The 26,651-nt window shown below is 41.2% G+C and overlaps 5 protein-coding genes across 24 annotated transcripts in view; 4 read left to right on the top strand and 1 right to left on the bottom strand.

Moving 5' to 3' along the window:
• Positions 1–2,958, top strand: part of kiaa1217 (KIAA1217 ortholog) — a 117,462-nt gene extending 114,504 nt beyond the window's left edge. For 16 of the 17 annotated variants that reach the window (XM_084340335.1, XM_084340329.1, XM_084340333.1 and 13 more), the window contains 2 exons: positions 104–235; positions 1,271–2,958. In XM_084340335.1, the coding sequence (XP_084196461.1) occupies positions 104–235; positions 1,271–1,825 (687 nt within the window). In that variant the 3' untranslated portion in view covers positions 1,826–2,958. The remainder of the gene's footprint in view (positions 1–103; positions 236–1,270) is intronic. The other variant, XM_084340321.1, reaches the window with a different exon arrangement.
• Positions 2,959–4,063: 1,105 nt separating this feature from the next.
• LOC311249473 (uracil nucleotide/cysteinyl leukotriene receptor) lies at positions 4,064–5,031 on the top strand (the record flags this gene model as incomplete). The annotated part of the gene is made up of 1 exon (XM_084340538.1): positions 4,064–5,031. One exon carries the CDS (start codon positions 4,064–4,066, stop codon positions 5,018–5,020), a length of 957 nt encoding a protein of 318 aa, XP_084196664.1. The 3' UTR covers positions 5,021–5,031.
• A 1,548-nt stretch (positions 5,032–6,579) lies between these two features.
• Positions 6,580–16,632, top strand: nphp3 (nephronophthisis 3). Of its 2 annotated transcripts, none has more exons than XM_084340591.1 (28): positions 6,580–6,626; positions 7,099–7,473; positions 7,603–7,728; positions 7,946–8,096; positions 8,251–8,403; positions 8,527–8,660; positions 9,050–9,210; positions 9,325–9,481; positions 9,821–9,895; positions 9,972–10,142; positions 10,250–10,353; positions 10,710–10,824; positions 10,928–11,071; positions 11,155–11,252; positions 11,410–11,512; positions 11,590–11,672; positions 11,791–11,926; positions 12,173–12,337; positions 12,468–12,562; positions 13,018–13,140; positions 13,243–13,432; positions 13,565–13,806; positions 14,016–14,091; positions 14,179–14,306; positions 14,414–14,654; positions 14,768–14,893; positions 15,048–15,163; positions 15,257–16,632. In XM_084340591.1, the coding sequence occupies exons 2-28, from the start codon at positions 7,150–7,152 to the stop codon at positions 15,423–15,425; spliced, it is 3,906 nt and encodes a 1,301-aa protein (XP_084196717.1). In that variant the 5' UTR covers positions 6,580–6,626; positions 7,099–7,149; the 3' UTR covers positions 15,426–16,632. The 2 variants fall into 2 exon arrangements, with proteins under 2 accessions (XP_084196717.1, XP_084196716.1); XM_084340590.1 differs by having other exon boundaries at positions 11,788–11,926.
• uba5 (ubiquitin-like modifier activating enzyme 5) lies at positions 16,581–20,534 on the bottom strand. 2 transcript variants are annotated; one of them, XM_084340593.1, is made up of 12 exons: positions 20,220–20,533; positions 20,028–20,073; positions 19,275–19,364; positions 19,048–19,157; positions 18,879–18,965; positions 18,711–18,795; positions 18,508–18,612; positions 18,256–18,383; positions 17,941–18,076; positions 17,717–17,795; positions 17,524–17,630; positions 16,581–17,146 (listed from the first exon to the last, which is right to left on the bottom strand). In XM_084340593.1, exons 1-12 carry the CDS (start codon positions 20,381–20,383, stop codon positions 17,069–17,071), a joined length of 1,215 nt encoding a protein of 404 aa, XP_084196719.1. In that variant the 5' UTR covers positions 20,384–20,533; the 3' UTR covers positions 16,581–17,068. The 2 variants fall into 2 exon arrangements, with proteins under 2 accessions (XP_084196719.1, XP_084196718.1); XM_084340592.1 differs by having other exon boundaries at positions 19,048–19,364; positions 20,220–20,534.
• Positions 20,535–20,675: 141 nt separating this feature from the next.
• The window catches only part of acad11 (acyl-CoA dehydrogenase family, member 11), a 63,711-nt gene continuing 57,735 nt past the window's right edge, over positions 20,676–26,651 (top strand). For both annotated transcript variants that reach the window (XM_084340979.1, XM_084340978.1), the window contains exons 1-12: positions 20,676–20,959; positions 21,075–21,174; positions 21,966–22,091; positions 22,324–22,485; positions 22,577–22,741; positions 22,821–22,962; positions 23,084–23,205; positions 23,802–23,908; positions 24,361–24,472; positions 24,881–24,958; positions 25,410–25,548; positions 25,911–26,018. In XM_084340979.1, the coding sequence (XP_084197105.1) occupies positions 20,838–20,959; positions 21,075–21,174; positions 21,966–22,091; positions 22,324–22,485; positions 22,577–22,741; positions 22,821–22,962; positions 23,084–23,205; positions 23,802–23,908; positions 24,361–24,472; positions 24,881–24,958; positions 25,410–25,548; positions 25,911–26,018 (1,483 nt within the window). In that variant the 5' untranslated portion in view covers positions 20,676–20,837. The remainder of the gene's footprint in view (positions 20,960–21,074; positions 21,175–21,965; positions 22,092–22,323; positions 22,486–22,576; positions 22,742–22,820; positions 22,963–23,083; positions 23,206–23,801; positions 23,909–24,360; positions 24,473–24,880; positions 24,959–25,409; positions 25,549–25,910; positions 26,019–26,651) is intronic.

Genomic DNA, 26,651 nt, shown 5'->3' with positions numbered 1-26,651 from the left:
TGTCAGTGCCTTGATTTTTCATACTTCCTATATGGTGTGTGTGTTTTTTTCCCCTTCTTTTGTTTTATTTCTTCTTTTGTTTTTCGTTTGGATCCCCTTGCAGAACGCCAGTGTCGCTTCCCCTACTAGTCGGATGCCCGTCCCTTTGTCTGCGAAGTCCAGGCAGTCGCCGGGTACTACTGACAAAGCAGGAAAACAACAAAAACTGCAGGACGCTCAGAGGCAGTTCCGACAGGTAGTTTTACTGTAGGGCCTTACCAGAGACTAGAAGAAACAAACGTATAGGAATCGAAAACATGAGGCATGTATTATTAGGGGAAAAAAAGACTACCAAAGCTGTGAGATTTAAAGTGTTTTGAAAAAAAAAAATAATAAAGTCACCATGATGGCGACTGTGGATCTGTTAATGTTTCTCTCGAGACCGCTCTGACAAGAAGGCATGCTTGACTCTTGACTGTTACCCCATAACATCACTGTACTGTATGCTTTTGCATGTCCACACTGCTCATGGTTTCACTGTGTTGGTGACAAAAAAAAAAAAAAGACATGGAAAAATGGCAAAGAGACGTGGAATCGTATCCTGTCATCATCTGAGTTGTCATCACATCTCCAGTTCCCATCACAGCTGAGTTCCTAAACAGTGTCGCCAAATCCCAGGATGCTTATGGCTATGTTAAAACACACACCCTAACTGACATTTCGCCTATGCACCTTCCTTCTCGCAATGCACCTCTGCTCAAACCCAACATCACTGCATAGCTTCTTAACCCCCACGGTGATATATTTCCCTTCCCCTCGAGATTTCGCCACGACTCACCATCTTGCACCGTCAGTTTCAGTGGAATACTGGCCCACATTCCCCCTGTCCGCTCTCACTCTTCGATCTCCTAACCCTGTTATCTAATTCTCTCCAGTCTTCGTATGCATCTCTGCCGTATGAATTTCCCCCCACAGCCCCTTCACGAGACCTAACATCCTTTCTAACACGGGCAGCCTGTAGAGCTGCCCCTCCTGTCTGCCATCGCATCTAACCTTTGCAGTGTTCTGTTTTCTTGGTAACATGTCCAATGTGTCTCACCTTTCATGTAAAAACAGAGCTTCTTTATATGTCTTTGGTGTCTTTTAGTTGTGTCTTAGTAATATTAATGTTTGTGTAGTTTTCTATGTATATAACTTGTAGTTTCTTAACATCGTCTTACCGTTTATATGTATTTTTTGACCAGATTTCTTTTTTGACAACCAGTATCTGTTTTGGCATCTCTGTTTGCAGGCTAACGGAAGTGCTAAAAGAGTGGGAGGGGATCATAAAACTACTTCCCCTACTATACCCATCTCTAAAATCCCTGCTTTTTATCCTAGCTCTACTAAAGGCAGCTCCCAGTCTGCACAAAACTCAGATGCTACTAATCCCATTAACCCTGCCTCTTCCTCCTCCTCCTCTTCCTCCTCCTCCTCCTCCCCTGTGACAAAGTCCTCCATCCTGTCCTCTCACGCTCCTCGTTCCGGTTCCCTACCCTCCTCCCATATCCCTTCCCTATCTAACGGATCCCTCAAACTCCCCACACCCTCACAGCACACAGGTAAAGCTCTCTCGTTTCCCTCGCAGACTCAGAATGGTCGAGTGCACTCCTCCTCCTCCTCTTCATTCTCCTCCTCCTCATCCTCCTCCTCCTCCCCCTCCCCTCTGTCGCCCACACCTTTGGGCCCAGGTGGAAAGAGCATCCGCACCATACACACCCCCAGCTTCACCAGCTACAGGTCCCACAACGGCAGCAGCGGCAAATCCTGCATCCCAACAGCCACAGCAGCTAAGGACACTACCTAGCCCCATTATGGCCCCTCTGGCCTTACCGCATAGCAGGTAGACCTGGTCATGTGTCATTTTATATCGTTCTTGTTTGTTGTTTTTGAAAGTTTTTTGTAAAAGTATTAAGTGATGCACTCCCCCAGTTCATGTTTTATTTGACACTGGCATTCTCACACCGATGCTTTTATCTCCTTTAAGTTGCGTTTTCCATTTCTGAAAAATACTTGGATTATGATTCTTTCTTGAAGGTGTACCAGATGTTCTGACAAAATATTTTATAATGGAACTAAAAAAAAAAGATATAGTTTTACCACTTTGTAGTTGAAGTGGAAGGCTCTTATGGTGTTGAAAATCTATTTTTCTTGCTGTAGCTATGAATAGGGATTATAGAGTTGATGTACAATCACAAATTATCATGTAAAAATTGTGTTTTATTTTTCAAACCAGAGATTGAATAACCATAGTATATTTAATCTTCTATATTTCTTATGTTGCCAGACATTCAACGCAGCCCTTGTAAATGCCTTTTATGGATGTATACATAATGTATACAGACATTTTAAAGTTGAATTCATTGTTAACCTCTGTTTTCAAAGAGTATTTTCTCATTTTTCACCCATATGAACTGCCAAGTTATTTTACAGATGTGTAAAACTGGTTAAATGAGTAATACGAGTTTTCATTTTAGTGTGCCTATTTGCCAAAGTTGTTGTACAATGACTCACTTCAGGCCTAACCCAGTCACAGGATTTAGGGGAATTTACACGTGTGATGGCTGAAGTGTAGACCTCAGTGTTTGTGCTGCTGGTCTCGGTTTGTTAAGTTAACATGTATTGTTGTCTAAATGTAAACTGTACTAAAAACAAAGTGATGAATCAGTTCTACCACATGTACATACAGCAGATGCTTCTACTAAGAAAATAAGTAGTTTTTTTTTAACATACCAAAGTTTATTTGTATGCATGCCTTTCAAATACTTTAGGAGAGTGGTGTAAAAGAAGAATTATGTTTGCACAGATAGATTTTTGTAAATATCTGGTTTTCTCTCATTTTTTTGTAAAGCTTTAAATCCTACTATAAATGAGCAATGTGGTAAAAGACAAAACTGTGTTGGAGTAGCAAAAAATAAAGACTTGCATGCTTGTAATGCATCGAGCGTCAAAGTTTGTTTCTCTGTTTCTGGCTTCCTCTCTTATTCCTGTGTAACCGGGTGATGCTGGTGTGTGTGGGTGATGCGTGTGTGTTTGTGTTGTTGTATAAATATGAAAGTGTAGACGCGCCACACAGCAGAGCACTTCTCACTTCCACTTCACCTGTCTCTTATTCTGACACGGACAGCAAATACATAGTAGACTTCAGCGTTCTGTGTCTCGATTACAGGTAAGAAGATGATTCTCGATAATATCATTGATTTTTGACACATGTGAGGGTTATATTCCTTAAATCTACTATTACAATCTTGCATTGGATTACATGATTACATAATGGGTGTATAGATTAGTGCTGCTTCATCTATATAGCACCTATTTGTAAATTGTACCATTTAATCTAAAACAGAAACTAATTGTCACAGAGCACTTAAAATCATCTGTCTTTTGTTCAGATTTTAAAGCCATTTATCAGGGTTTAAAGGAAGTGTCAGTATTAACTCAAATGCTGTACTCAGAGGTCCCATTTGCTAGAAAAGTTGATTTTTGAGTCTCATTCCTAACTCATCAAAAACTGACACAGTCCCACAGTGTCAGTACTCGATAAGTTTGGACTCAAAGTTCAACTTTTCTTGCAAATGGGACATTTAAAGGTGCAGAATGTAGATTTTCATAATTGAATAAACAAACTGCACAAAGGACTGCACATATTCATACTGTTTTATAAAAGGACCCTTCTATCTAACCATCTATCTAATAACACATTTTTCTAACACATACCATAAGAACAGCTTATCTGCTGTTCTTTTTCTGGTGTTAACTGATTAAAATCTTCTGCAAGTGGTTTCAGTGGCACCCTGCAAGAACAGTTCCTGTTTCCTTAAACCTCATTTACACATGATGTTCCATGTGGTTTTGGTGTCATATTTGTGTCATACTCACAGAGTGCGTGCTCAGTTTCATTTTGATTAAGGCTTAACACTGTATGACTAAGTGAATCACTTAAAAGTCACTTGACCATAGGTTGTTATGGATCTAGGCTGCCATCATCATAACAAGTTATTTGTGTCTGTATTGGACCAGGCTGATTATCTCCACAACAACAACAATGAACATCTCTGAGGAGGAAATACAGGCCTTCTATGGCGGAGCAACCCACAAGGAGAACATTATCTTTTCCACATTTTACATCCTGATTTTCATCGTCGCCGTGCCTGGGAACGCCCTGGCGCTCTGGGCCTTCTTTCACCAGGACAGCGATTCTCCATCGAAGGTCTTCCTGAGGCACCTCTCTGTAGCAGACATGTCCTACATCCTCATTTTGCCTATGCGTATAGTATACCACCTGTCTGACAGCCACTGGCCTTTTGGACATATAGTCTGTCAACTAGCAGGCTTCCTCTTTTATCTAAATATGTACTGCAGCCTGTACTTAATGAGCTTCATCAGCCTGGACAGATTTCTGGCTGTGGTTTTTCCTTTAAAATCACGGTCAGTTAGGAAGGCTGTGTATGCGAAGGTAGTTGTGGGCATACTTTGGGCAACACTTCTTCTGTCTATGAGTCCTGTACTCTTCTCTAAAAAGGATGTGACCACCAATTCAACTGGCATCTGCACCAAGCTGTACTTAGAAAAGACATCCCCCAAGGCTTTGGTTTCCACTGTTGTGGCATTCGCTATTCCCCTCACCACAATAGTGGTTTCCTACATACTGATTTTGTTTAAACTGAGAACAGTAAAGCAACAGGAAGAACGGCCAGTGAAAGACAAAGCCATAAAAATGATCATCCTCATCGTGATGAACTTCCTGCTCGCATTTGTGCCCTATCACGTGAGCAGGGTGATCTACATACAAAGCCACGGTCATGGCCACCTGACTGCAGCAAGACGCGATGTGCTGGGAAGAGCCAATCGGATCACCTCTGCACTGACCTGTGTTAGTGGTGTGCTGGATCCTGTGATGTACTTCTTTCTGAACCGTGCATACAGAGACAGACTGCTTCAGCTGTTCTGTAAAAACAGGCAAGGTGATCAACTAGGATCAATGACCATGTGTAGACAATAAAGTGGGATGAATTTGATCAACTTTATTATTCAGCTCCTGATCCTTCTTGGTAAATTCCACATTCACAAATTGAAATGGAAAGGCTCCAAAGCCTCCTTTCATGGATTTACTGTTGGCACTTTTATTGAATATGTAAAGAATATAATTAATGAACTCTGGACTCATCTGGATTGTACAAAGTTTTGTCCTTTTTTTTTTTTTTGACAAGTGTCATTATACCTCTTTGCTGTAAATAAAGCAGGTTTTGGTGAAAACAAATGTGTAGATAATAAATGTTTTAAGCAAACTGTTCTGTTTTTGTATCACTGTTAGAGAGGTGTCGAGACATGAACGCATTCAATCTCGGTTTAACATATACATGAGAGCTTTAAAATGTAGATTTGCAAAATATTCAAAGGAAAAATGTATAAATTGCTTTTTAAAATCTCAAACCTTGTATTCTTAGTGATGGGGATGGTCAGTGCAGTTAAACATACACCTGCTGTTTGGAGAACGTACAGGTCAAAGACTCCTCTGGTTGAACTCTTGATAGGTTAGCAGTGTTCAGTATTTTCAGTCTGTGATTAGGTGGAAATGACAAAAATATGAACTTCTTCTTTCAGTGGTGCAACAGTTCTTTCCACATTTAGATTACTAAAATTCCACTTTTTGAGGAAGTAATAACCCCTATCACCTCTTACTCCTCTTACTACATCTTGTCATCCAACACATATCGTGGGACAATTTTAAAATCAGTTGGCAACCTTACAATCAAGATTTGAATTAAGTGCTGGATTTCCTCTAAAACTGCCACAGTTTTGTTTTAATTGAGCAAAACAACTCACAGCTACTCAGTAAAGTCCTGCAGGGACTTACTACCAATACCTGCAATAATTCCTACAGGACTCCTTCACAGCTAAACCAATCCCAAAGGACTTTCAATATTACCAAGAGACTGTTTTTTTTTTGTAAAAACACAGGCAAACATACCTTATAAAAGTAATGCATGAATGAATTAACTTTATTATATATTGTATATTTCATTTTAAAGGTATTTGCATTTGAAAAAGTGTTCTCTGTCAGCAGTGCTGGCAAGTAACTAAGTACAATTACTTCAAGTACTTGCACTTCACTTGAGTATTTCCATTTAATGCTACTTTACACTTCTACTTCACTACATTTCAGATGGAAATATTGTGCTTTTTACTCCACTACATGTATGTAATACTTTTAGTTACATTACAGATTCATAATAATAAAACAAATTATAATCAACAAATAACTTATGAGGTATGATTGTAGATTAAAAAAGGACTTTATGCACAATGAGAACTTTAACTTTTGCTGCTTTAAGCACATTTTGATGCAAATAGACCTATTTTTGTATCTTTTAACTTTGAATGCAGGACTTTTACTTAGTATTTAGTATTTATACACTGTGGTATTGCTATTTTGACTGAAGTAAAAGTAAGAGTCAGTTAATTTCAATGGCATCAATTACTGTGGGATATCACCGTCGGTCAACTTTTGAAGGAATTTGACTTTTACTTAGTTTGACTTCTGCGAGCACCCGTAACATCTACTTGTTACCAAGGCAGCCAGGAAGAAGCTGTGAAGGGAGCGGACCGTAAGCGCATTCTTGTTTGTTTAACCTAGCTTCACATGTTTAAACCAATACTGTTGGTTGTAGTCAACATTTTGTCAAAGCTAAAACATATACGGGAGTTATTGTGTCCTTCCTGTAGTCTTTATACTCCAGCAAATATCGCGACGAGCGTGTTGAAGAGCTATTTTTATAATGTTAGCTAACCAAGTACAACTGTCTGTACCGTTATTCGTGCTGTAATTAGCTAGCAACTGCCAACCTGTTAGCTTTAAGTCAGCTTTTTGTAGCCTGGGTTGCTCCTTTAAAAATAAAATCCGTGAGAGCTGTTGCTTGTGAAGAAAGCAAGTTAGCTTTGTAGCTGTTATTTACTAGCTTTTCTGCGTTTTTTATACAGTATCTAGGAACCATATAAGTGCACAGAAATGCAGATAACAATCATTTTTCAAAGCCTAGGTAGATGAAAACTTTCCCTCTCATGTCTGTCATCGCGCAGGAGTAGCTATGTGCGTCCGAAAAGGCTGAGTAGTGTTTTTCAGCTGCCACCATGGGCACCGCATCCTCTCTGGTCAGCCCCGGAGAGGTGATAGAGGATGGGTATGGGGGTGAAGGTGGGGAAGCCTGTGAGATCCCGGTGGAGGTGAAACCCAAAGCCCGACTCCTGCGCAGCTCCTTTCGCAGAGGACCTCGGGTGATTGGGGCCAGTTTCAAATCAACAGGCTCTGTGGACCTGGAGTACGCTGCTGAGTATGAAAGGCTCCGTAAAGAGTATGAAATCTTCCGAGTCAGCAAGAATAACGAGATCACATCCATGCAAAAGAAGGAGGCCAAGCTGGACGAGGAGAACAAGAGGCTGAGAGCTGAGCTACAGGTGACGATTTCACCTGATACTACCAAAATCCAGAGGCTACCATCTTATCACAGCACTCCAGCTTTAACAGCTTAGTTTAATGGATGTTTCATGATGGTGACCATTTGCTGCATCTCATTGTGACAACAGGCTCTGCAGAAGACCTACCAGAAGATCCTTAGAGAAAAGGAGAGTGCTCTTGAGGCAAAGTACCAAGCTATGGAGAGGGCTGCCACCTTTGAACATGACAGGGACAAAGTAAAACGACAGTTTAAGGTAAACCACACCACACATGTAAATGCGTGTTGCTGTTAGAGCTGCAACAACTAATCGATTAGTTGTCAACAGCAAAATTAATCTCCATCCATTTAACAAAAATATGTATAATATATAAAAAAAGAAAATATTTGCCAGTTGCAGCTTTAGTAGCTGTGTGACATACTCTCCAGTTATCACGATTGCAGCCCTAACCTACTGGATAAATCACTGCCAGATTTTCCGGGAGACAAAAGAAAAGGAGATTCAGGATCTCCTCCGGGCCAAGAGGGACTTGGAGGCCAAAATGCAACAGCTGCAGGCTCAGGGCATCCAGGTGTATGACCCAAATGACTCTGACTCAGATGACAACCAAACCACTGTCACTGGTAAGGGCAATATTGGGACCTTTTCTTTTTTGTTCTTTTCATCCATCCATCTTTTCAGCAGTAATTTGCAATTAAAAACTAAATCTTAGGTTTTGTCTTGTCCGATGAAATCTTCAATAATGTTATATCATTTGTTAACTGTTTTTGTCTTTAGCTGCAGGGACGCAGTGCGAGTACTGGTCTGGTGGTGTGCTGGGTAGTGAGCCCTCTATGGGTAGCATGATGCAGCTGCAACAGACCTTCCGGGGGCCGGAGTTTGCACACAGTTTGATAGATGTGGAGGGACCCTTTGCAAATGTGAGCAGAGGTAAGTAAACTTCAGTAAGTCTGTAGAAAGAAGGGAGAGGAGAGAGAAGGCTATGATTGCTGTTTAGCTCTGGAAATTGACCTCTTACTTATAACTTTTCCCATGTGTGTGTGTTTGTGTCAGATGACTGGGATGCTGCAGTGGCCAGTCTGCTTCAGGTCTCCCCTCATGTGCCCCAGGCCTTATGGAGTAACACAGTGCGGTGCTACCTGATCTTTACCCAGGAGACCAAAGCTGAGCTTGACATCTTTATTAAGGTTGGTTGGAGCAGTGGTTTTTGAAAGTACCAATCATCATCCCTGCAATATTGTCACAATACTGATATTGAGGTGTTTAGTCAAAAAGAAGTTCCTTTCTGGCTGATGGTACTCATTGGCCTTCACTGAAAGAGACAACATAATCAATATGTCTCTACTGACAGACAGAATCAATGTAGGTTACATGCTCGCAGAGATTTAATTTAAGACTTCATTTAGTGTTTCATTGCCTTTAATTTACCCTCGGGAAATTAGTTTGGTCAATTCAAGCCTAGTCTGAATGTCAGACTCAGTGGAAAACAGAGAAAACTGAAAGTTGTAATTTAACCTGGTTTAAAATGCCACTTATCCTCGCCTGGGAAATCTTTCTTTTTACGTTTGCATTACAGAAACACTCTCCTGTGTTACGCAGAATGTGTGAGGGTCTCGGCCATTTCTACCTGAATGTCTGCTTCCCAGAGGAAAACGCTGCCTCATACGCTGTGGAGCGCAAACAGGAGCTTGAAAGGAGCTCTGTGTGTGTGCTCCTTCTCAAATCTACTGTCACTAGGTACAGTAAGTCCTAGACCTATCCACACTTGGATAGGTAAGATTGCACATAAATTATATTGCTTATTTATAAATAAATGAGACACTTTCTTCTGATATTTATGAATGTGTGTAGCTCTGTGCTGGAGGATTGTGAGGAGGCTTTTGTGAAGAATCCAGATGGCCATCCACTGGTGCTCTACCTCAGGACTGAAGAAGATCACAATTTGACTGGACCGACCAGGCAACTGCTGGAAAGGGTCAACGCTGCAGACAAGGCTGCCAAAATCAAGGTTGGTGTGTGCCGTATATTAAATGAACAAGTCACAGGGGAGGAGATATTTCACAAAGTGTTAAAGGTAAATAAAGGATTGTATTTTACCATGATCACCATAATAGCTTGATCATTAAAAAATCTATGATAGTTTAAAGTCATGAGAATATTCACGAATGTGCTTCTGCATTGCTATTCTTTACATTCAGAGTCTGTCAGCAACTCATAACCATATTTTAAACTGTCACCAAAAGCAGAAGTTGTCTGTTTACTGCCCCTGTAAAGCTGACAATGCGTTTTCCTGATTGCCACAGTGCCACACAGTGCTTGTGCTGACATGTTTTGAACATTAACCCAGGTGGTGGATCACTGTGGTTCTGCAGAGGAGGGTGCCGACCTGATTAATGCTCAGCTAGAGAAAGTCATCAAACAGGTACAGACTGTCCCTCAGCATCTGTCTTTTTAGAGCCTCCCGGCACTGAACTTCCACTTCTACCCTCGTCATGTAGGAGTTGCTGGGCCTTGAAGGAGCAGACGTTGACTCTAAAGACTCTGGGATAGAGGAGGGACGTGAGGAAGACTCAGGAGACGTGCTGTGGGACCTGCATGATGAGCAGGAACAGATTGAGTCCTACCAGCAGGCCTGTAACAGCTCCACCTCCCAGCTAGGCTTTCAGAAGGTACTACACATATTCCACTCAATTTAGCTTTCTAAATCTAATCTTCCAGTCTCATCATTTGTTCATGAAACTCTATAAAACAGTGTTGTATCTGATGTCCTCTTCAGTACATAGATCGCTTGAATGACATGATAGCTGCTCCCCCTCCCACCCCTCCTCTACTAGTGTCTGGTGGTCCAGGCTCAGGGAAGTCTCTCCTGCTGTCCAAATGGTGAGAACTGGTGAAGTGTGATATACTTCCTTTTGACTTTTAAAATCCAACTTTTGGACGACTATTGTAGTTAAAAGCATTTCATTTCAGGGATGTTGAGTAATTTTCCTAATTTAGCACTTCTAGGCCTGTTTAGATCATTTTTCACTTCTCAGTCTAGTAGCTCTCTGACAAAATGCCAGAAGGACAATTATGACATCATGTTTATATTTCAGTGTTTTCCTGTCTATTTAAATTGCATCCTTCCTTTGCCTCTTTTTTTCATACTGCGCTGCTTTAGAGGTGCAATGTGTCATCATGGAACAGGATACTTTGTTCTTTGTCTACTTTGCTAATTGTCCTTGAATCCCTTCCAGGATCGAGCAGCAGCAGAAACAGTCCCCCAACACATTGTTCCTTTATCATTTTGTCGGTCGCCCACTTTCCACAAGCTCGGAGCCAGTTCTGATAATCAAACGCCTCACAGTCAAAGTAAGGAGAAGCTCATCCATAGACTTACTTCCAGGGATGACTCAGTCTTACTGAATAACGGTGGGGATGTGTTTTCTGTGTCTGCCTCTCTGTTGTCACATAGCTGCTGCAGCACTTCTGGTCCATTTCTGGCTTGTCCATGGAGCCCAGTAAAATCTTGGAGGAGTTTCCCCGCTGGCTTGAACGTCTGTCAGCACGGCACCAGGGAAACATCATCATCATCATCGACTCCATTGACCAAATACAGGTACACCTGTATGTTTTAAAACAGATTAAACGTATACTTCAAAGCAACTCCTCCAACTCTCCAATTTTTCTCATTTTTTCCAGCAAGCAGAAAGACACATGAAATGGCTTATTGACCCTCTTCCTGTCAATGTCAGAGTGGTGGTGTCTGTCAATGTAGAGACGTGTCCTCAAGCTTGGAGGTGAGACGAACTGCTTGAATTTTAAATATTCCAATTTACTGTATATGTGTTATATTGGTTCAAAATGCTGTTTATTTATTCACCATGCAATGGCATGTATTTATAAATATGCTCTTGTAGTATTGCTGTTTGTAATTGAGTGACCATCTCTGTTTAGGCTGTGGCCCACCCTCCACTTAGACCCACTGAGTCCTAGAGAGGTCAGGAGCGTTGTTAATGCAGAGTGCCAGAGCATGGGTATCAAGTTTACCAAGGACCAGGTCAGTAATCATTTCATCAACCCTTCTTTTCTTCTTTTTGTATGAATGCTACATTTGCATGTTTTTTTTGGCTCAAGGAGAAGAAGCTGGAAAGGCACTGTCGCTCTGCATCCACCTGCAATGCATTGTACGTCACACTACTTGCAAGGATGATCATCAGGTCAGCCACCCTTGGTTTTGCAACTTTATATTTATTAAATACGTTTATGTATGTGAATGTGTGGCTACATATATTGACATTTTTGTTGATTATGCCGTGTTTTGCTATGTCCTAGCAGTATATCAAGTTGGTCACTGGAGAAGAGCCTCGACCAGTGTCTACAGTGTCAGGACACCATGTCACTTTATCGGCAGGCGCTCAAGATGACGCTGAACTCCCTCAGCACAGACAGAGAGCGACACGTTATGAGAGAGGTGACAAAATAACAATAACTTTTCTCATCTTAAACACAGAGTTGTGTCATGATTACTGGTGTGTGCTGCAAACCTACCTTTTCACCATGTTATTTTGTGTTTTCATGATTAGCCTTTTCTTTTGATGAATTAAAGATTCCACATCAGATTTTTATTGCACTGTGTCTGTTTCGTTCGGCCTCACAGAAACTCACATTAACACTCTGGATGCGATCCTTTGTGTGACCTTTTTTGTTCTCTCCTCAGATACTGTGCCTTGTATGTGCCAGCCATAATGGAGTGAGTGAATCAGAGGTACTAGACCTTTTACCAGAAGTGGAGTTGCCTGTCCTGTCATCTCTGCTTCACCGTTTGAACAGACTCTGCATTGTAACCCTCCGCTGTGGGCTCATCAGGTTTCAACACCTGCAGGTGATAAAACTTATAGAGCACAAAGTCATTAAAAAACAAAGTGCATCACAAAACTCTGATATTTATGTGACAGAACCTTTATGAATAGACAATTTTGAAGTTTTTGCTTGTGTGTGTGTTTGTCCTTCAGGCTTGGGAAGCTGTCAGGTTGGAGTTCCTGGGTGGAGGAAGCAGCTCTGCTGCTTACAGAGACAAACTCATAAATTACTTCAGTCAACAACTCAGGTGCTTATTAAGAGGGGTCATATTTCCTTATACAATATATCTTATTCACGATAACCTTGATATTGAAAAATGAAATATTGATATTGTGTTAATAATACACATATGATAATGTCGTCTGAATAATCCTGCAAAGATGTTTGGCCTTATGTATCTTTGGTTTATGAGTTCACTTTTTTTGCAGTTATGGTTGCAGGCTCTCTCTCCACCTCCCTACACTCATATTTTGAGGGTTTTTTGTTTTTTTTTTGCCAAAAAGTGAGACAAAACACACAGTGGAACATAGATTTGATTGATAACATTTTTGTTTTCAAATTTCTATAGCTATCACAATACTATCTTTGTCGTGAATTTGTTTGGCCATGATAATTGTCGAGTGAAAATCGGATATCGTGACAGCCCTAACAATGCAACTTCTGTCAGTACAACTCGTGTCATGGTGTGTGTTGTGTGTGTAGCCAGGACCGTGTGACTTGGCGTGTGGCTGATGAGCTGCCCTGGCTGCTCCAACAGCAGGAGGACAAGACTAAACTACAGCTTAGCCTCCTGAACCTGTTTGTCTCCCAAAACCTCTACAAGAGGTAGAACAAATGCACACAGACACAAGTTGATATTACAAAGCCTGCCATATTTACTTGGATATAGTCTTACAGGTGTATGTTGTTTTCTTTTTCGTCCTCTAGGGGTCATTTCTCTGAGCTGCTTGCCTATTGGCAATATGTGGGCAAAGACAAAAGCTCCATGGCCACTGAGTACTTTGACTCCCTGAAACACTATGAGAAGAGCTGTGAGAGTGAAGACAGCATGACCAAGCTTGCAAACCTCTATGAGACATTAGGACGTTTCCTCAAAGACCTTGGCCTCCCTAGTCAGGTAATATTGTGGATTACATATTAGCTTTGAAAATGTCCAATGAATGTCCTTCTATATATCTTATTTTCTACTAGAAAAGCACACATACTGAGAGTTACATGTGTATCAAGGTCTGTCTGTCTCTTTGGCTAGGCCGTAGCTCCTTTACAAAGGTCCCTTGAGATTAGGGAGACAGCACTGGATCCGGACCATCCCAGCGTGGCTCGCTCCCTCCACCAGCTGGCCGGGGTTTATGTACAGTGGAAGAAGTACGGCAACGCTGAGCAGCTGTACAAGCAGGCCTTGGAGATAAGTGAGAACGCCTACGGAGCTGAGCATGCCAGCGTGGCACGAGAGCTGGAGTCACTCGCCATGCTCTATCAGAAACAAAACAAGTAAATGATTGTGTATTCATGTGGATATGCATGAAGGTATTTTATAATTGCTGTTCAGGTAGAATAGTTTTTTGGTTATCCCTTGCCAAGCAATGTGTCTACAAAGCAGCATCCCAGATGTGTTGTTGATCTTGTGATCTTAACCTAAACAGTCAGTGATACTTTTGATGCACAAGTCCATTTAAAATACGGTGGCTTTCACCTGGCAGGTATGAACAAGCAGAGAAACTCAGGAAGAGGTCAGTGAAGATCCGTCAGAAGACCGCTCGACAGAAAGGTCATATGGTAAGCATGTTTCACAGATACCCACACGCTTAGTCATACTCACTTAATCAGTCATATTTTACATGCATGTTTTTCTAATCTCTTCAGTACGGCTTCACTTTGTTGAGGCGCAGAGCCCTGCAGCTGGAGGAGCTGACACTAGGAAAAGACTCTGCAGACTCTGCCAAGACACTTAATGAACTGGGCGTCCTGTACTACCTCCAAAACAACCTGGAGTAAGGCACAGATGTTACAGCTGGCATCCCAAAAAAATACATGTAACACTCTTTCTTCTACCTGATATTTGTTTGTCTGATGTCTTTTGTCTTTTTGTCTTTACCAGTGCAGCAAAAATGTTCCTGACCCGCTCTCTGGAGATGCGTCAGCGTGTCCTTGGTCCGGATCACCCAGACTGCGCTCAGTCCCTCAACAACCTGGCTGCACTGCACACAGAGAGGAGGGAGTATGAAACGGCTGAGGACATGTATGAGAGGGCGCTAGACATCCGCAAGAGGGCCTTGTCTCCAGACCACCCGTCGCTGGCATACACACTTAAACACCTGGCCATGCTCTATAAACGCAGAGTGAGACAAGTGTGCCACTGAACACTGAAACTTTATTGTTCTTTCTGTGAAGAGCTCATTTCTTTGTTTGTTGTCGGCTGGGAATCTGATCTGAACGTGTATGTGTTGTACAGGGGAAGCTTGAAAAGGCTGTACCGCTGTATGAGCTGTCTCTGGAAATCAGGGAGAAAAGTTTTGGGCCCAAACATCCCAGTGTTGCCACAGCACTGGTCAACCTGGCTGTGATCTACTGCCAACTAGTGAGAATGTTTATGTTTTAATCAGTCTGTACACATACTGTATTTCTGGCTTGCATATGTATATGTACATACTTGTGTTTATTTTATGGCTATTATGAGCATATGTAGCTGAATTTAGAGCATAGCTAACTGCGATTTTCTTAATCTTTTGCAGAAGAAGCACAGTGATGCCTTGCCTCTTTATGAACGGGCACTGAAGGTGTACGAGGATAGTTTGGGGCGGACACACCCACGAGTCGGAGAGACCCTAAAAAACCTGGCTGTGTTGAGGTACAGTGGCTGAGGTTAAATTCAGCTAATCATAAGTTTAATCGCGAATGTTGTGTTACAGTTGTTTTATTTGGTTTTTATTCTTATAAATAGCTACGAAGAGGGTGACTTCGAGAAGGCAGCAGAGCTTTACAAACGTGCGATGGAGATAAAGGAGGCAGAGCCGTCGTTGGTGTGTGGGAACGCTCCGTCCCGCCACTCATCCAGCGGGGACACATTCAGTCTGAGGGGACCTGCTCCCCTCCCACATGCCCCAAGGTGACTCTGTTCAGCCACATAAAAAGCTGTTTTGACAGCTCGAACTACCATAGAGTAACAGAAACATTAGACCTAATGGTTTTATCAAAAAGGGAACCATCCTGGTCATCAAACTGTGATTATTGTCAATGAAGATTTAAAGGGTTTGGTCAAAAATACTGTACCTGCCAGGATGATTATGAAGTCTGCCGTATTTGTCTGTGAAACCTGTCTATTTGCCAAAAGTATTTATTGTTTTTAACATAATCATGTGTCAAAGAAACTTTAAACTTTCTTTAAATCAGTCCTTTTTATGGACCTGGAACTCAGGTTTACACTTCTGTTCATTCAGACACTTAATTCCTATTCCTATTTAATGCCTCAAAATATAGATCTTTAAAATAGGAATGGAATTTCATGAGGGTTTAACCCAGAAAACAGGATTCATAATCATATTACTCTATGCACTTTCCTTTTTGGTGAACTTGGGATACAGGTTACAAGTTTGATTTCTGAATAAACTTAAAAATTCATACATTCCGGATGCTCTGAATGAAGCATTGTTCGAGAGCTACTGTCTCTAAAATCAAATGATGAAAAATAGGTACACTTATATGCCGTTAAAGGTGCACTATGTAGTCTTGGGGAAGAAATTTTAATCCAAAGAGAAAGATCTTCATTAACTGATTTTTTAAAAATAACTAAACAAACAATATTGTAAATATTGAAATTCTGAGTTTGATTTTTTCCCCCCCAAAACTACATAGTGCCCCTTTAAGATACCATTTATGTTTACATTATGCAGTGTTTACCTTCCAGTATTAAGTACATAATCCAAAAGGAGAAGATGTAGAACCCAAGAGAAGTGTCCAAAAACAAGCATGTCTAAGAAAACATCACCTGTGGTACTAATTTCATGCTGTGCTTATGCAAAACTTTGCCCATTTATTTATTCATTTACAAACAGGATTTAAAGGGATTTACCAAAACAATCGTGGTGCCACGTGTGTCCAGGTTAAAGTACGATTTATCGTATGAATGTACATGAAAAGGGACACCAAAACCTTCTGTTTCATTGCCAAATATAGTGCAAACAATGTATCTTAATGTTTTTATATATTCATGTATCAATGTAAAATGTAAAATCTGTACAGGACAACAAAAAAAATCACATCCAATATGTTGATAAGATTGTATCCCATCTAATAAATACTTTATTGAGACAACTTAAACATTGTTCGTGATTACTGTTGCAGCAGATGTTTTCTTAAAGCTGAGTGAATGACAGAGCACATACATGAAAAGGTCCCTACACTCATTCACTGATCAAAACCGTAGAAAATACACATTGTGTTACATGTTAATGCACTAACAGTGACATTATTCTAGGTTCATAGACTTCTTTATTAGAGGCTGTACAATTCCAAGTGCTAATCACTTTTCCGGTATGTCTGCAAATTAAACATGTGACTGCTTTTTTGTGTTGAGCGAAATGCCATTAGCAGCCCCTTTCATGCATTTCCCCCAGTAGCTGTTAGAAGAATTAATCCTCTGATTGTTTGACATTAGTTGGCTTTTTCTTGAGGATGCTTGTTATCAAAGAAAGCAAAGGAACAGACGTGAGAAAAGTTTTATCTGAATGGCAGAAATGCCTCTTCAGATTTCTGCCTACAACTTTCTCATCTGAGCCATCAAGTCTTCCAGGCTCTGTTCGGTTTCCTCCACCGTCTCTCCACTTGCGTCACGCTGGTTCAAAACATGAGAAAAGAAAATATGAGAATTTGAGTCAACAAACGCTAGTGGCATAATGCTTTAAAGTATGTTTTCATGCTTTTGTCAAGATAACTTACATTAGTGCATACTCGTGACCACAGCATTGTGATTTTTAGACTGGTTTCCTACGTAGCTAGGTTGTACTTTTCATTTTTGACCAGTATGCAATGAAAATAAAACTGGAGACAAATACATTTGCATGCGGTCACATTGAACTTATTTAGCTGACTAATATTTACATTTAAAAAGGTGTGATGCTTTGGAAAAAGGTCTGCAGTAATCTCACTTGAAAGTTAATGAGCTCAAACATGTAAGCCTTTCAAAGCTGTGTTTTGTCAGAGAATACTAACCTCAGCTGGAATGGTGTAAGCCACAGTGATGCCCTCTGGGAGGTCAGGCACGGTGCCTGAGGCAGCCTGTAGCTCTGCGTCAGTCACCTCTGATACAAGTTCAATACCTGCACAGCACAGTTATGTGGTCAGGGTGTCGTTCAATGACAAATCCAGACAAACTGTTGTAGATCTGACACTGTTTGTCGCTCACCCCACTCGTTGTCCTCATGTACGACCGCTTCCTCTTCTTCCTCAACAACTTCAACCTTTGGCCGCTCTGCTTCTTTCTTCTAAAAAGGGAACAATTCACACATATGGACGCCATTATCTTTCACAGCTGACACAGCAGCACCATCTATTTTAACAGTCTGTATTGCAATCAACAGTTGATCAGTCCTACATCTCGATACATGAAAACAAACAGCAAGTGCACACCTTGTACTCCTCCTGTTGTCTCCTGCAGAAGCTGTCGTTACACTGGGGGTTGGCTTTCATGGCCATGGTGGGGAAGAAGTCCTGCATGGCGTTGTAGCCAAGATAATAGCTGACAGTGCCAAACTTTAACAGATACCTGAAAGACAAAAAAAATGTACTTAACATCTAATGTATACTGTAAAGTAGGTTCTAGAGAGCCTTCTTTACAAATAGATGTTAAAGGAAGGAACATCAATATAACAGGTGATTCCAAACTTTTTAATGGTAGGTGTAAAACTTAACAGGTTTCCAACTGGCCAAAAATAATGATCTTACTTGAGGACATTTTGGACCAGGATCCCTGCGACCACGCCCATTGTTGTTGGTAAACTGGCAGCACACACTCCCTCCCTCTTCAGGGTCTTTTCATCGATGTTGGCTGCCACCACCAGAGGAGGAGCACACTACCAAAGCATATGAAACTACATTACAATATAACTACTGGATTTTTTTCAAACAGGACGATGTTGCGCCAGTATTTTAGTGGTTGAATATCTTTTTGGTGATGTTGTTTGCGTGCGGACTTACAGCGAAGCATGCCGTCTCTCCAGGAATAATGAGCTGGATGTGTCCTGATACAGCGTTCTCACTGACACCGGACTCCATCCAGATCTGACCGAGTTCATTACACGCCTGAGACAAACAGGACAAAATGAGTGCAATCTGCAAGAGCACCAACCACAAACCATAATGGATAACAACTCTGTTTTTCTGTTTTTGTATGCACGTACAGTATTGATGGCCATTCTGGCTTCAAAGTTGTCCACACAGCTCAAAACCAAATCCACCGGCGTCCCTTCTTCCAGCCCTCCGTGACTGAGAAGACACAGAATTATTTGCTGTTGTTGTGTGCGGTTAGAGAAAAATTCAATCCTAGAAACTGCTGTAGGAGTGCCCACCTGATGCGCTCCATAAAATGTGTAAAATTTTCCATCGTGGTGATGTTGTAGTCGTGGGTCTCAAATGACACATCTGGGTTGATGTTCCTGTTGGGTAAATTGAGAAATATGTTAGTAAAAAGGAACCGATTGTGTGTTTTTTAGTGGATTATTATAAACAACAGTGTACCTGAGTGTGTGTTCTGCTGCTTCCACTTTACTGAGGCCTGCCTGGTGAGGCTGGAAGAACAACCTGTTCATGTTGGCCAGCTCGACTTTATCATAGTCAAAGAGGAGCAACTGTGATGGTGCAAGCATTGACAAGATTGGGGTAAGGACAGGCAGATCGTCTCCTGAGCAAGATGAACAGGTATTTTTCACTTGATATGGAAGAAATAATGAAAACGTTTGTATTACCTTACCAATGCCACACCGAGTGAGCATTTCAGCTGTCACACTGCCAACTCCCCCGACACCAACCACAGCGACTGTGAATGTCCGGATTTTCTGTCAAACAAATTTGAAAGAAGATTTCTAATGCTGATCTAAATTGTCTTCTCTCCTGTCTTTATGACTTGAGAACACGTGAGGATAATGCCACATCCCAGGATATGTTTTTTTAAGTTACTTACTTTTTTTCCACTTGCCTCTGAGGGCTTCCATATTTCTACAATTGAGTTCCCTGAATTGTCCGACTTTAGTTCAAATTGTTACTCCCTGTGCTCTGATGATAAAAAATTAGGGATCCTACCTATTTGAGGAGCATCTTTACCGAACAACTAACAAATTAATCGAGAAATTAATCGACAGGTTAATCAGCAATGATAGTTGCATCCCTAAAATCATTGATATGTTCATAAATATTGGTCAAATTATATTTTAAGTGCTGATATTTGGCAATCTGTGGAATTCACTCTTTTATAAAGGATTGGGATAGTTTATTATTGTATTTTAATAGCATAAAAATTACATTGTCTTTCAAAAAAAAAAAACTTACTGACACCCAACAATTTCTTTCAAAATACATTTTGGTATTAATACTAGCTGTCATGATTGTAAAATATTGGAAACTGGAGTAACAAGTATCAGTTCCTCCATATCTATATAATACTGTGATTATTTCTGATGGGGACAGAGCAACAAACTAAAACTCTGCATTGTAAACCCTACCTCATAATCATCCACGATTCCCATTCTCTTCAAAGCCATGAGACGACTGCAATGAAAACACAGCTGAGATTAGCTTGTAGTCTATGCAACACCACCATATGGGATGAGTGACTCATAAGGCGTAGCCCCTCGACGCTGTGAGCAGTGCTGACAAAACCTGTCAAAAACCAGAATAATAACATAAAAAGTCACCTGTATGGGTTTGAATCCACAACCTCGCTGCTCATTTTGTCAATTTTCGGTCTGTGGAGCTCCGAGCTGTGAGCATCCTCCACGGCACACTGCTTCTGCTTACACTTTATCAATTCATTTTCCAACTCTCTCACGCGCAGCTTCAGCTCCTCTACCGTCGCCATTTTGAAAACAAGCCCCCGCTAAACGATGTCAACGAAATGCGATGTTATAAGTTATATCGTAAACGAGCTGTCTAGACGGATAAACAGGCGCAGAAAAGTACACGTCTTCACAACTAACATCAGCTGTCTGGACGTGTGTTACCGTAAATAACGTCCGTGCAGAAAACGAGTACAAACAACACAAGGGTTCCTACATTATTAGCGGATTTTTTTTTTCCCAACAGCCTTTTCGAGAATTTGAGCTGACTGTTAAATTAATTATGTCCAAACGTTTTTATATTCTGTCAGTTATTTAAATCATATTTCCTCTAAAATATGACTTTTGTGAGGATGTTACGTCCATGGTTACGTCGACGTGTGCCGCCGTAAACGGTCCGACCACCACCATCAACAAACAACGAAAGTTAGCTCAACAATGAAGCTGGAGATCATTAACCCGACCTTTAACTGAGACATGGACGAGCTGACAACTCCTGTACGACAGCAACATGCATTCAGTGTTGACAGACTTTTAAGTTATCTGTCCGTCAAGTCACTGGTGTCAAATAACGACACACTAACTGTCAGACAGTACAGGTAAGATAGATACAACTGGTTGGTCTCACACTTTCCCAGCATAGGAAAGCTGATACTGTGTTATTCGTGTTTAGCTAGTTGAGAACATGCTAACAGCTTCTTGTTGTCTTTTCAGTGCTGGACAGTCAAACCCAACCTTCCTAATCCAAACGCCCTCAAACAGCTATGTTCTCAGGAAGAAACCCCCAGGTGAGCTGCTGCCAGGGGCTCACAAGGTAAGGCTTGATAAATTATTAACTTGGGTCAATAAAAATGTTGGCAGTAAAATTAGTTGGCAGGACTGTTGTGTGTAGCCATGACACAAGTCCAGCAGGGGGAGAAGCTCAAGTCCCTAGACATAAAATGCGTGTAAATATTGAAGAAAAACAGTGCAAATCCTTCTCAAAACATGTATTTTGGAATAGAGCTGAGCATAATCAAAATATTTTTGAAATCTAAGTTTAGTATCCAAACTGCAGCAGCTGCAGTTTTTTGGCCAAGGTAAAATGTGTTATAACTGAAGCATTGTGGTGCCACAGAGATGCTGACGTTCCCCACATTTAGGAGAGCCAACTTGTTTGAGACGGACCCCAGCAAAAATCATATCCTTGTCATTTTTGTATATTTTTTCCAGTGAAAATGATATTATAATATACACTTAAATGTTGTTATAGATCGCAATATCTGTTAAAATACTTAAAATAATAAATGTAGGTGATGCAACACAAGACAAGAAAGAGGCATGACAGGAACAACACTAACATTCCCCATAAGTATTCAAATGTATGCTTGTCTGTACACAAATGTAACATTTTTGCATGTTCCCCTGACCTGTTGTGCGCTGACCAAAACACTCTTTCAGTTAAGTTAAAGTCAACCGAATTTTTTTCCGAGAAGATTCCTATGGATTTACAGTTACATATCGCTATCTGAGTAAGAAGTTATGAGGGAACTATGGGGGATGTGTGATTTAAGGAGATGGTGACGGGTGATGTTTTCATATAGCATGGTGGATATTCGTTTGCAGGTGGACAGGGAGTATCGGGTGCAGAAGGCCCTGTTCTCTGCTGGCTTCCCTGTACCTCAACCTCTCTTGCACTGCACTGATACTGATGTAATTGGAACAGAGTTTTACTTGATGGAGCATGTGAAGGTAAGTTTATGCTACCAGGGCCAGAATGGCTTATTATTGTTTTGCTTGACCTTTACTCTATATTCAAATGATAAAAGATGACTCACCTGTGTTTGCCTGCTGACACACACTGAATGCTTGACATACCGAATTGATGCCAAGGCTTTTAAATATGTACTTTACTCTCATACCATTGTCACATATCACGAGATGAAAAGATGCATATTGTGAAAAGATACTCCCTATTGAACAGGGACGTATATTCAGGGATCTTCGTCTCCCTGGAGTGAGTGCGGCAGAGAGAGCAGCTCTGTATGTGGCCTCAGCGGAAGTGTTGGCAAAGCTTCACTCACTGAACCTGGCATCGCTGAACCTCGAAGGGTATGGAAAAGGATCAGGCTACTGCAAGAGACAAGTGAGATAAGACGACGTACTCAAAACATCAAAATAACCTAAAACATTAGTTTAGAGCTGTGACATTCAAAAGTGTCTTTCCGTCTCCAAAGGTGTCCACCTGGACGAAGCAGTACACCGCAGCCGCCCACAGAGACATTCCAGCCATGAATGAACTGTCTGATTGGTTAACGAAGAATTTGCCAGCCGGTGATAACGAGGTCACGCTTGTCCACGGAGACTTCCGATTGGACAACTTGATATTCCACCCAACAGAGGTACAACATCTGGAACGGTTATTCTTACAAACCTTCTTCATGCGAATGAAATGCTATGAAGTGTTTTTGATGTCTCTAGGCACGTGTGATAGCATTGCTGGACTGGGAGCTGTCTACCACTGGGCAGCCCTTGGCAGACTTTGCCTACTTCCTCATGCCCCAGTACTGGCCTTCAAACTTCAATGTTGTCAGCACAATGGGCAGCTTGAAAGGAATAGAAGGTACAAATACCAACCCAGAACAACATAATCAGTACAGATAATGGCTCAAAATAGATGAATGAACTGTGCTCTAACATCTTTTGTATCTGATTATTCTGTCTCATGTCCAACCAATGAGCAGGTGTCCCATCTGTGGATGACCTGACCTCCATTTACTGCCGATGTCGAGGGATCCCATCTGCTTTGCCACAGTTGAATTTCTACCTGGCCCTGTCTATTTTTAAGATTGCAGGGATTGCTCAGGTTTGTACCCACTTATGTACAAAGTTCTACTGAAATTGTTTCCCTGTTTGCTTTTTTGTTTTGTTGTTATTCAAACGGACAGAGCAAATAAAAGTATTGTCAAAATATTTTTTATACACTATACTTAAGTAAAAAGACTCCCACACACTGTCCACTTCACATGCGATTAAGTTTATTGACGACAACGTTTCGATAAACTTAATCGCAAGTGTAGCGGACAGTGTGCGGGAGTCTTTTTTCTGATTTTGTCGGCCTTCGGTTCTCTCCTAGGCACCTGTCCACCTTAAGGTGTGCAAAAGCTGCACTCTGTATACACTATACTTAAAATGTCTAATGATGGATGAGCAGAGTTGGGTCAGACTACTTTGAATGTTATCATGTTATCCTTGACAGTTTAACTACAATCTCTAATTACACCTTTTTTCAAGAGAAAGAGTTCCTTATTTTTTGTATTCTGATCACCTAATCCAGATCACATCGTATCCGTTCCTACCCAACCCTGTGGATAAGTATTGTCTTCTTAACTACAGAGGGACCTGGGTAGATTCTAATCTCATATTTATCACTTTTCTTTATTTGCCACTTTGATCTCTCAGGGGATCTATGCACGCCACCTGCTGGGTAATGCCAGTGCTCCCAATGCAGCAGAGTTCAGCCAGTGTGTGGAGCCATTGGCTAAGGTTGCCTTGCAGCTTGCACAGAGGTGGGTTGCAGTTGTAGCTTTCAGAGCTGCAAAAGAGGAAGCCTGTGGATGTTTTTAGATTGGTTATAATCAACGCAGTGACTCAACAGTTATTTATAAAAGATGCTAGATGCTGTAAATGGCTCTCTGACTCATTTCTGCTTTTGCAAGGGTAATTTTATCTGTGAGTTGTCACAGACACCCACTGAGTAATATAGTTGGTTACAAGTTATATAATAGAAGTAGGTGAAAGTCATACACTCTTAATTTTACATTTACTTCATGTGCTAATTTATGCTTTAATGAGTCTGACAGTAATCATAATATTCAGTGTTCTTGCAGGCCAGAAAACAAATTGACTCCACCCGCTGACTTAATTTAAGCCAGCAACAGTTGGAATTTGGCATCCAGCTGCTGCTTCCGATAATTCCTTCCTTTGGCTTGTTTAACACGTGAGATGTGTTTCTTGCCAGGTCCACCACAGGTCCCACAGAAGAAGGTCTCTTCCTGCAGACAGCTAAAGGCCAGGCTGTTCTGCAGCAGGTCAAAGACTTCATGAGACAGAAAGTGCTTCCTGCTCAGAAGGTCAGTGCCAAAAGCTGCCAGAAAGAGAAGAGAGATTTGTTTGACATGAAAGGCTTTGACAGAGCACGGCAGTTCATTCATGCAATCAGGACTCGTTCACTGGAGCGAGAGAACAAGAAGTCTATTGATTACTTAAATGGTCAATGGACGTCAGCATTGGCCGGGCATCATAGCGGTGTTAATGCAGTGCAGCAGTGATGGCACTGCAAATCTTGTTTGGTTTAATTTGTGGGAGCAGTGGGCGTAGTGATGTATTGTTTGTCAAACAGATTTAACAATAAATGAGTTTCTCCTGCAGAAATAACACACTGTAACATAGAGAAATATTTATAAATGCGGTTGAAGTAACAGGAATTGATTAATATCTGCAATAATATGTGTAAAAAAACCAACAACTTGTTTTTCCAGGAAGTAGCAGAGTACTACTCCAAACATGCTCAGTCTCCACAGAGATGGCACACCCCCCAAATAGTAGAAGATCTCAAGGTATGTAAAGATATATATCAAACTTTCTGACCTTCACATTAACTTGGTGGCCTCGTTCTTTTTTTCAACAGATGCCCGTCTAAGTTACTGCTATCATAAAACAAACGATGCAGTCAAACAGCATATAACTCTGCAGCAAATCAAAACACAATGAAACACATATGAGTCAGAGAACAGAAGAAAAATCTAGATAAAATAACTCCAAGAGGGATTACCTGGATACCAATTGAGCAGGTTCAAGGTTCAGGTTTATTTGAATCTTGTCTAAACAGTGCACCTCCCTTCTGAGTCAGCGGTACTCTGTAATACATCATTAATAGTGTAAACTTAATGTTATTTGTGCCACGCAGAGCCAACCTCTTGAGCTTGTCATCACAAACATCTGCTTATAAAACAAGCATTCAGTTTGCACATACACTCTGTATAATAACACGTGTATCTGTGTGTCCAGGTGAAAGCCAGGGAGGCAGGTCTGTGGAACCTGTTCCTGCCTGCGGTCAGTGGTCTCAGTCAGCTGGACTATGCCTACATCGCAGAGGAAACTGGACGATGCCTCTTTGCCCCCGAAGTCTTCAACTGCCAGGCTCCTGGTAAAACATCCCACATGATCTGAGATAATTTAGAGACCATGGTGGTTACATATTTTATATAACGGTGACATTTTATCAGTCACATGACCATATTTACAACACGACCTTGTACTTTGTATGTACTGTGTACATTTTACATGGATTAGACTTTATATATTGAACATAGATTAGATTCAGGTGATATCCTCTCCAAACGTCGACTTTGCAGGCACTTTTTAGGTTTAGTCACTGTGTTTAAAACATAAAAAAATGTGTTTGTCAGATCAGATAACACCATATGATTTAAATCATAGGGTGCATTTTTTTTTCCATATGTAGCTCATAATCTCTAAGAGAGTGTGCGGTTTGATGTTTCTCAACAGACACAGGAAATATGGAGGTGCTCCACATGTTTGGCAGTGAGGAGCAGAAGAAGAAATGGCTGGAGCCTCTGCTCGGAGGAGAGATCCGCTCCTGCTTCTGTATGACAGGTACCTCCGTGACCATGAGGAAGTTTCAAACATGTGCTGAATGTCAAAGGTCACTGAGGTCACCAAGACTGGACAAAGGAAACATATATTCTCTAGGGTCAGTGGAGATCTGAGTGATGAAAGTCTGAGGGATGTAATTTAAAAAGTGTATTAGTATACGCAGACTTCAGGAAGCATCTTGGAACACTTAGTGGAAGTAAGTAATGTTCTTCCCAGTTTCAAGGTACTGCTAAAAGTCAGCCCTCGCAGAGTTTCTTGTGGTTTTCAGCCAAACGTTCCAGTGCTGGTTCCAATCTGAAACGAGCAAGGTTACACGCGGCACTTCTGCTTCCGACTCTGGGAAAAGCTTGTTTGGAAATTCCAACACTAGCTCGCTATGAGTAACTTCTCCCAGCTTTGTCCCCTTTGCTTTGCACACTGCCTGGAAACAGAGGCTTTCTGTTGCCAGAGGTGATTACAGTGGGTGTTAACCTCCCCATGGTTTTTCGTAAACACAGATGGTGATTAGTAGTGATCTGGGGGATGTTTTTTGTCACCAGCTTGGGTGATTTATTTCACTGAATGACGTTGAACAGGGACCTCCATCTTGTGCTGATAAACACATCCTACTCTTGACTTCACTAAGAGTCAATT

The sequence above is a fragment of the Pagrus pagrus genome (assembly GCF_965226575.1).
Source record: "Pagrus pagrus genome assembly, chromosome: 20".
NCBI lineage: Eukaryota > Metazoa > Chordata > Actinopteri > Spariformes > Sparidae > Pagrus > Pagrus pagrus.
This window is presented reverse-complemented; position numbering and strand designations above follow the sequence as displayed.